General features: G+C 43.1%; 2 protein-coding genes across 3 annotated transcripts; one reads left to right on the top strand and one right to left on the bottom strand.

Annotated features, from left to right (window-relative positions):
* Positions 1-884: 884 nt before the first annotated feature.
* On the top strand, positions 885-5,758 carry mfrp (membrane frizzled-related protein). Its single transcript, XM_029516678.1, has 12 exons — positions 885-938; positions 2,119-2,227; positions 2,417-2,554; positions 3,026-3,245; positions 3,647-3,777; positions 3,859-3,984; positions 4,059-4,135; positions 4,228-4,376; positions 4,543-4,673; positions 4,890-5,024; positions 5,326-5,453; positions 5,534-5,758. Exons 1-12 carry the CDS (start codon positions 885-887, stop codon positions 5,756-5,758), a joined length of 1,623 nt encoding a protein of 540 aa, XP_029372538.1.
* Positions 5,759-6,108: 350 nt separating this feature from the next.
* nudt8 (nudix hydrolase 8) lies at positions 6,109-9,254 on the bottom strand. Of its 2 annotated transcripts, XM_029518064.1 has the most exons (5): positions 9,160-9,254; positions 7,741-8,577; positions 7,531-7,663; positions 6,984-7,061; positions 6,109-6,712 (listed from the first exon to the last, which is right to left on the bottom strand). In XM_029518064.1, the coding sequence occupies exons 2-5, from the start codon at positions 8,574-8,576 to the stop codon at positions 6,527-6,529; spliced, it is 1,233 nt and encodes a 410-aa protein (XP_029373924.1). In that variant the 5' UTR covers position 8,577; positions 9,160-9,254; the 3' UTR covers positions 6,109-6,526. The 2 variants fall into 2 exon arrangements, with proteins under 2 accessions (XP_029373924.1, XP_029373925.1); XM_029518065.1 differs by lacking the exon at positions 9,160-9,254 and having other exon boundaries at positions 7,531-7,655; positions 7,741-7,874.
* Positions 9,255-9,677: the final 423 nt, after the last annotated feature.

Below are 9,677 nucleotides of genomic sequence, written 5' to 3'. Positions count from 1 at the left end.
TGAGCAACTTAGGACAGAACACAGACCTAAAGCTTCACTTTCGTTTCTGCTTATTCCTTTTTCTTTAGGATTCTCAGCAGCCTTTTTTTAAATATTGCTTCCTGAAATATGAAAAAAATCTATTACGAAACTCACAATATCATGAGCCAGGATACTGTAACTAATGTAATTTCAAATCTGCTTAGCATGTTAAACTCTTATTCTCCATCCCCAAAAGAAACCACATCCCAGCACTGCTGTTGAATTTGATGCCTAATTACCCAGAATTATTATTAAAAGACTCAAACTGTGTGGTCTTTGTGCCAATGTTTTTGTTTTTTTTTTTCCCCCTGTGTATGTGTTTGTGTTCCTAATGGCTCAGGTTTGCAACCGTGCGTGCATGTGAATAAAACATTTTAGAGTCTTAAAAGATCATTACGGGGATTACAGACCCGCAGCTACACCTCCCTCCTCCTCCTCCACCTCCTCGGAGCTCAGTCCTCTCAGCTGACTCGGCTTTGTTCAGCACTGTGAAGGAGTTTCTAAAACTCTTTTGTAACCACTCACACACTATCAGAAAGACGAGAAAAGTGCATGTCGATGCTGCTCGTGTTACATGAGACAAAAGGATGGAGAACAGCAGCTAACAAGGATATATATATATTTTTTAATTTCTGGTTTTTTATCTGGATTTTAGTGGTAGATTTCCGACAAAGGGCCCTGCTATGCTGTGACAGAGCAAAGGAGGCTGGTGAAATGGACACTAGTTGTTGGAGAAGAACATTAACAATGCCGAAAAAACCCAGAAAAACATTGTTACTGATCCCTGATAGAGAAATGTGTCATCCTGGATGTATTTATCACAGCATCAGGAGGACTGACCTGTGAGGGGACAACACATAAAAATGTCTGACCTCAGTCAAGTCGCCGTTTACTCAGACTCCTCAGATATTTACAAGGTGAGTATGGACCGATAATATGGTGGTGTAGTAACTGTGTAAATAAAATAGTTGGAATAGTTGGAATTGGAATTGGAGTTGGAAGCCCGCGCTTCTTGTGTAGACTTCACAGTAAAAGCTGGGCTACATTGTTAAACTGGCCTGAGGCCTCAAGCTCCCAGCCGTGGCTTGATATGATTAAAACACACTTCGCACGTGTGAATGAAATCAGTTGACGAGTGATGGGCCTTTTTGCAAACTCAGTGATTGTAATGATTTTATTTCATAACTTTTTTCTTGAAGAGCATCATAGAGTTGAAATAATACAACAAAGCCAGTAAGTGGCCAAGCTGAAGGAGAAAAATGTTTTAGTCTGTACCATTCTTTCTCTGAGTCGCCTGATCTTACAAATCACAAACCTACTTCTCCTTTGTGTGTTTGAGCCATAAACCAACCCGGCACATGATCACTGTAAACGTAACCACTGTATTGGTTGGTATCTAAAACAAAACTATAAATATCTCCCTATATTTCCCAATATTCCCTTCAGTTTGCTGCTTTAGAGGTGGAGGCGGTTGCTCATGGTCGTTAACATTCAGAGAACTGTCTCCACACCTTCACCTTCTCTTTCATTCTTCAGCTATTTGGTGCACGAGTCTAATAGTTTGTTTCATTTACGCTGCAATGTCAGGAGAAATATCACATCCACTTTGGTATTTATTTTTAGCTATTTTAAAGGACTGCTTGCCTTGTCGACCGTTGAACTTTTACAAGGAGGCCAATAATGCAACTCCACATAAATGCTAATTCTGCTCCATAACTATCAGCTCTGACAGTAAACAACTGTCAACGCATTTAATATCAAAGATCAGGATAATACGTAAATGTTGTTAACGTAACCATTCAGTAAGAATCACTCAGCATCTTAAAGTTGCCACTATTAGTTCAGATTGGCACATTGGTCATAGCAAAGGGAGAACTGAAGAACACGTTTTCAATTCCTATAAATTCAGCTAATTTTAAAAAAGAATAGCTCAATTCAGCTTCAATTAACGTCCTTCCCCTTTCGCAGTGATGCTGTACCCAGAATGGACATTTGTATTTGGAGTTGAAAGAGGAAGAATATATTTAACTATATTAAGTTCTCTCTTTGGACTGAAATTTGTCGTTTTCATTTCCACTTTCTGCTGTTCTTTCAAAGAATGTGTTCTGTAATCCAGCCTTTGAGCTGGAGGGGGAACAGGAGGAGAGGGTGGAGGGCTTCAGGACATCCTCATCCACCCCTGAACCTGTCAAACCTCCAGCTGCCGGTGAGTCGGTGTGTTAGACCCACAGTGGATCTGTCTCTTATGAGCCCAACACCCTGTCCTTGTGGAAGAGAAATAAAAAAAAAATAATAATAATAATAATAATTAAAAGAGAAAATCATGATGAAATTAAATGCAAATAAAGACAAAGCAGGAAGGCTGTGTCAGTGTGTATTTGTGTTTGTGACTCAGGTCTCAGCTGGGTTCTGTTCGGGGTGTGTGTAATGCGTTCACGGGGTCCAGGTTGTGGCTGGGGGGTGATGGCGTTCTCTGCTGCTGCTGTGCTCCTGTTAGTGGCCCTCGGACTAACCTTGGCCTTCATCCTCACACGTGAGTTGCACCTCGAACGAATCTTACAAACTACATTGTTTTGTTTTTTTTTTTTTTTTTTTTTTTTTTTCAGTATGTGAGAATGACAACTTTGGTATTCAGAGGAAACTTTTTTTCCCTAACCAGACTTGCTGTCCTGTTTCTTCTGGTTTAGAGATAAAAGGACAGACGGCAGAGGATCAGCTGCCGTTTACAAACCCTCCAGACTTAGTGACTGCAGGAGATGGAGAGTCCCATATTTTACCAACAATCCCCTCCAACATAAGTCAGCCAGACAGCACAGAACCACCAAAGCCTACAAGAGTCCCTCTGTCTGAAAGACGTAGGCAACTCAAAAAGTAGTCCTAATGTAATAATGTAATCGATTATCCAAATCTGCAAAGTCAGTGTCCTGCGTTCCCAAACTTTCATTTCTTTTTCTGGACGCCTTTCTGTCTTTGCGTTAGCGAGGTACTTTTTTCTGCCTCTCAGGTTGTGGAGGTGTACTGACGGACACTGAAGGCAGCTTCAGTTCCCCGAATCACCCCGGCTCCTACCCCCCCAACTCCCTGTGTGTGTGGATGATCCGAGTCCCACCACCCTCACTGGTTCAGATCCATGTGTCCCATCTGGCCGTGGAGGGACCGTCTCCCTGCCTGTTTGACTGGCTGGAGGTGCAGGAGCAGACGGAGCAGAGCTCTGTGGTCACCAGGTGGGATCTAAGACTCAAACAGAGCTTCTGGATAGCTGTTGATCACGGAAACCTTCGTGAAACCAATTCACCAAAATGTCATGTTTATAAGTCAGTAGGGTTCATGCAATTACTTCAATTTGTTGGTAGATGGCACTGATGAACCAAGTGTGATTTTTACTTCTTGTCACTGAAGGTTTCTTGGAAGGTTTTCAGTACATGTGAACACTTTGACCTTTCTTCTTATTTTGATTCTTGGAAAATGTTGGGAAAAAAAAAAGTTACCCAACTGCTGCTTACAAAAACATGTAAGACTTTATGGTGCAAAGTTCGAACTTAACTCAAAAACTCAAAGTGGGTTAAAAAAAAAAAAGAAAGAGCAGATTAACCTAATATACAAGGTTTGTATGTCTCACCTGCAGGTTTTGTGGTAATGTAGCGCCACCAACACTCAACACAAACAGCAGCACTGTGTGGGTCACCTTCCACTCTGATGGCACCATCGCAGGCACCGGCTTCACAGCTCAGTACAGGGCAGTACGGCCCGGCCACAGTCAGTAGCCTGCATCTGGAAATGCATGTCCTCTCCTGCGTTTATCCCCATGTGCATTTATGTGGATGTCTGTTTTCGCAGAGAGCTGCTCCAGGGAAGAGTTCATGTGTGACGGCGGCCGCTGCCTGCTCCCTGTGTCTGTGTGCGACGGTCGCCAAAACTGCCACGACCAAACAGATGAAGCAAACTGCAGCCATAAACACAAAGGTGAGAGTGTGGAAAGAACATTAAAAGGCCTAAGGACTCAACAGTGAACTCATGGAGACCGACTCTGCTTACAGAATGTGGTGGACAGATGACCGGCCCTCATGGTTACCTGTCAAGTCCAAACCATCCAAAGCCATATCCTCACCAGCAGGTACACAAAAAACACTGGCTGCTAAACTCAGCCTGCAGCAGCTACTTTACCGGCTCTGTTGCCTGACCTCAAGTTGTTCTGTTTTCCATTAGTTGTGTGTATGGTATATATCTGTTGAGGAGGGTCACGTCATTACACTGAGCTTCAGGAACTTCAGCCTGGAGACTCAGGATGTGTGTGACTTTGACTACGTGGAGGTGCACGACAGCGATGACAGAGGAGCGGGTAGAGTCCTGGGAAGGTGGGACCTACCAGAACATTTCCGCTGCTGACATTTTCAGCCACTCGGACAGTGACTGGCCCCTTGTTTGAATCCTGCACATTCAGGGCAGATAACTCTTCCTTTGTGTGCGTTAAACAAACACTGTGTTCCAAGGCATCTTTAATTTCTTCTGCCTTTGTCTCAGGTTTTGTGGCACAACCGTCCCAACAGACCTGACCTCCTCTGGCCCCCACATGACTGTGGTGTTTGTGGCTGATGAGGGAGTGGCCGATAGCGGATTCAATGCGACATACCGGGCCGTGTCTGTACTGGACAGTGAGTTCTTACTTTTATTTTAGGAGAAGTGGCTTCTGTATTTCCTCAGGTTGTGACTGTATTTTAATTCTATTATCTTCGGCCCTTCCTTTTTTGATAATCTTTCTGTCCTCCTCCATTTCCTCAACTTTATAATGCCTATGTTTATTTAAAATACGTCCTCCTTTGCCTTCCTCTAACTCCCATCTTGCTGGATTTCTTTTGCTCTGTCTATAGGGACATGCGGTCCCAGCCAGTTTGCCTGCAGGACTGGGGAGTGCCTACCACAGCAGTGGTTGTGTGATGGATGGAACGACTGCGCTGACGGAGCAGATGAACACAGCTGTAGCAACTCCACCTACCCTCCGTTCAGTGAGTCCCCATTATCACTGACCCTGATCAGACTGTCACAGATACAGCAGTTTTTGTCTCCAGAGTCAGGGTTACGTTAAAATCACCCAAAGTAAAAAAAAAAAAAAAAAATGACCCATCAAAGTTTGGAGAAACTATTTAAACATAATTTTACTTTTATGTCATAACTGTTTGTGCATTAGAATCTGTCAATATTGATTCCACAACCTACCACAACAGGAAAACATCTGCACATACACCAGTCGCTTACGGCGCCAGGCGTGACATTAAGGAAATTATTTTCTTCTCTTCATGCCTTCAGCTTCATCATGTGAGTTTATAGAGGTGGAAATGTGCCAAGGCCTCAGCTACAACCTCACTTCATTCCCAAACATCTGGCTCTCTATTGCTGATCAGAGAGAAGCTGCCACGCTCCTGCAACAGTACCGGGTAAAGGCCACCTTCATGGCTTGTGTGATTTACCTCTGCTGTACGATCTTCAGACACTGAGCCCCTGTGCTGTTGTCCAGGTGTTGATGGAGCTGGCCTGCTTCAACCCCCTCCAGAGGTTGGTGTGCGGGATGTTCCTGCCCCAGTGCAGCCCTCAGGGTGGCGTCCTGCAGCCCTGCCGCTCAGTTTGCTCTCTGGCCGAGCAGCAATGCAGCCAAGCCCTGGATCTCCTCTCCTTCAGCTGGCCCTTCAACTGCCACCTCCTGCCCGACTCACAGGATCCCATGGAGTGCTCGCTGCCTTAATGTTACAGTTGTTAGTGAAAGAGGTGCTCATTTCCTGAAAACATTTCACACCAGATTTGAGGACAAAATGTCTTCTTTACAGAACTGGAGAGCGATTTTCTGGACAGCATTGTGTTGTAACAGGCAGCATGATCCTCACGTGGCACTCCTGCTCATAAAGCTTGTATGGTAGAAATTTTAAAAGGAAAGCTCTTCAGCTTGCCCAATTACTTGTGTGATTCACTAAACCAAATGGATGTTTTTGGTCTTCAATAGAAACTTATAAATTGTCTTTTTGCACTATTTATTCCTTTAATGTCCTGAAAATCGTGTAAAAAGACATTTTAAGAGAACGAACAATACAGACAGACTACTCCTGGAAAAATCTTTAATATGTTGCTCTTAAATACATTGTCACGTCATCATGGCGAGGTCTGATTTAATGTGAAATAAATTAGGGAACACAAGTGGGTTGAATCTCACTGGAATTCAAAAGATCTGCTCGAGCTTTGCTGAGGCAGCATGATAAAAATCCAAACAAATCCAAACCTCATGTGGCAAAAAGGAACTTGTTTAAAATCCACAAATTGTTAACTGCTGAATAAAAAGAGGATTTGGACGCATGGAGAAAAAAAAAAATCTAAGGAGGTCCATGAGACACACAATATATGCATTTCTGAGATTATTTTGCTACACAAAACTTGATTGCACATTTCTCATGATCTGATGTTTGAGGCTCATCACAGGTTAACTCCAGACCTGTGAACTGTGAAATAACCAATTTAGCAGCTAAGGAGGAAGAATGAGTTTCAGGGTCTGGTTTAAAGCGACAGCCGTCAGACCCCAAACTCGATGCTTCCCGTTACGAAACACAGGTAGTGTGTATCCATACTTGTCACCGGTGCGGAAGTGTGTGTAGCCACAGTTCTGGGGGTTACACAAGTGGGACAAGGACAAGGTGAATATCTCCTCCACCTGTAACAGAAACAGACAAAAGAGGTTCTTTACAAATTTGATTCTTTCATCAGCAACTGAAATAACCAAGTGATTTGATGAGCTGTGTGAGGTGTGTGACATCATGTCATCACTAGAGTATGTGAAATAAATTTCATTAAACACAGTGAACAATCAATAAAACTTGAAAAAACCAAAACCAATACCTCCATGTCCCAAAAAAAAAAAAAAAAAGCTTCTTTATACATTTCAAATACTGTTTTTAAAAAAAAAAAAGAAGTGATGACTGTACCTCTCCAGGGTTTGGTTTGAATGTTAAGTCCTCCAAGGGGCCAAGGTTAGCCAGCACAGGAGCAATCACCATCCCCGACTGCAGAGATACACAAAATGTAAACACAACACAGATTTTTATTTTAAAAATGATTAAAATACCTCCAAAACTCTGTGCCAATTCATGAATAATAAAACCTTTAGCTTCCTATTAAAAATATATATTATATTTTTATATTTAGTGACATGAAAAAAATTTGATTTCTCAATGTCATTAATCTCCTTGTACACAAAATTAATCAACAATTCTGATAAACAAAAAGTTGTTAAAGTGATTTAACATTAAATTTAATTATGACATTTGAGGATTTAAAGTTTTGTAGCAGTGAACTGAATATTTCTGGTATTCACAATCTTGCTGAGCTAATTAAAAATATGTGAAAGATTAATCAATAATACTACTAAAAGAAATGTATGCTGCTGCTTTAGGACTGTATGAGTTCTTTTCAAAGCACAGCTCACTGCATCACAGCACAATTTATACTCTAAGACAGAAAGCAGCCACTCACCCCGTCTCTGAGAGGCTTCATTACCCCCCACACTCTCTCCGTTTGCACAGTAACACCCAGCTCTTCTCGTGCCTCCCTCAGAGCTGTGGCCACCACATTTCTGTCTGACGGGTCACTCTTCCCTCCTGCAAAGCTACACATAAATGGAAATATGGACATATACTCAAACATTTGGATTAGAGTTAAGCTTCTTTGTAGCCTGCCACTAACCTGACATCCCCCTTGTGCCTGCCCTTCAAAGTGCTGGAGCGCAGGGTGAAGAGAAACGCTGGTTGACCCTCTACCGAGCAGAGAGAGACCAGGACAGACGCCCATCTCTCTTGGTTTTGACTTGATTCTTTTTTCCCCTTTTCCACTTCGTAGAGCTTTAAGTTGGGCTCCAGGCTCTGTCGGCATCTTATTTCATTCCCTTGGGATAGACAGTCTCTCCAGGTCTCAACCACACGAGGGGCAGCTTTGTGGATAGCTCTGATTTGCTGACAAAAGGAATTGGGTGCTTGTGCTCTTCTGTGAAAATACTTTAAAAACCGTGGCGTATGTGCTGACGCGCTGTGCATTCTGACAAAGGGCTGTCTGTAATACAAATGGCTCTGGGAGTTATATTGAGTCCTGTTGGTGAAAGTTCGAGAAGCTTGGCTGGAATCCCAAGGCTTCCCATAGGATTGAAGGCAAGTTGTGTTGATAAAACAGTCCTGGTGAGGGCTGACAGCTTTGAGCTGTCGACTAGAATCTTCCACTCCAGTGCATTCCCAAGGACCGACCGCTGGTTTGTCAGCGTGATCGTGGCTGAATAAAAGGACCTTGGATTTGGGGTCTTGATATGAAGCCTTTCTAAAATAATGATTACCACAGTCCGAGCTAAGTAGAGGCAGTTGTACTGCACAGGGAACACTCTCTGTCCTGCTGTTTCTGCTCTCCTTCACATGATTTGCGACCTGCCACACAGCACCACTGTGTTCAGAGTAAGCAGGGAGGTGGGATTCTCTCAGCAGCAACAATGACCTTATGGGACAAGACCAGGTCAGGAGTTGAGGGCCCCTAAACATCCTATAGAAAGAAACACAAAGATCAACATACAATCACAAAAAAAACAAAACAAAACAGTGACTGGGGCATCAGTAAACCTGTTAGCATGGGAAGTTCACCACTTTCTCACAGAGCCAGAAAAAATATCAGCATGTCTACCTGAAATAGAGGGACAACGATGCTGGGGGAATAGTGAGCTCTGAGTTAAATACCGGACAATCAACACAGTTTTGCTTCAGGATCTCAAACCTTAGCTGCTAGTTAGCTAACTGAGCTCTGTCCGCGACGTATGCGAATTCAGAAAACAGTTAGACATCAAGTTCTTATGGTGTCTTCGCCACCACATGCAGCTATTTCATATCTAGTTTGGCAGGCCGTCGAGACCTCATTTGTTTAAAAACAGCTAAAAACAAAAGCACGCTAGCTAGCCAGCTAACTAACAGGTTAGCGTAGAATTAGCAAAACAAAAAAAAATGTCACACGAGCGTAAAACTTCAATTTTGGCAGCTGACAGCGATTTAGCACTCACAACAGCGAGTGAAAAAATACAAAGAGACCGAGAGTAGCGGTTGAAAAAGCTGTGTCAAAGAGGGAAACACTCACTTTGAAAGTTTTGATCAGCAGCAGCGCTCTCCCTCCGTCAGCCGGCTGCCCCAAGTCAATATGGCGGACGAGTGCGTCATCAGCGTCGGTGCTGCCTTCACTGCGCCGCGTTGACGCCAGACCTCTTTGGCCGCCTCTCCGCCCAGCTTGTTTCTGCAGGTTTTTCCTCTTTTTTTTTAAATTCAAATACAATGAGGGCGGGCTGAGACGAGTTTATGACCTTTTTCTTTGGGATGCTCTCATCGGTAAAACAAATCCATTGTTCAAAATTTACACCTCCACTCCGTCACACCTTCAGGTGACAAACCAGTCTGTCCTCTTTTGGCCGAGTTATCTGGGCCTCGTTTACTTGGTGAAGAAATATTTAGGTTATTTATTGTTTTAAAGAACACAAATCTGAGAAGACATATTTCTGATATATTATGATTTGATATATTTTATGATGCTTTTGTAGTGATATAGTTGCCATTTTGTCATGAGACCCAACATTTTAACATTTGACCGACAGGGAAGCACCT

The sequence above is a fragment of the Echeneis naucrates genome, chromosome 13, assembly GCF_900963305.1.
Source record: "Echeneis naucrates chromosome 13, fEcheNa1.1, whole genome shotgun sequence".
NCBI classification, from domain to species: domain Eukaryota; kingdom Metazoa; phylum Chordata; class Actinopteri; order Carangiformes; family Echeneidae; genus Echeneis; species Echeneis naucrates.
This window is presented reverse-complemented; position numbering and strand designations above follow the sequence as displayed.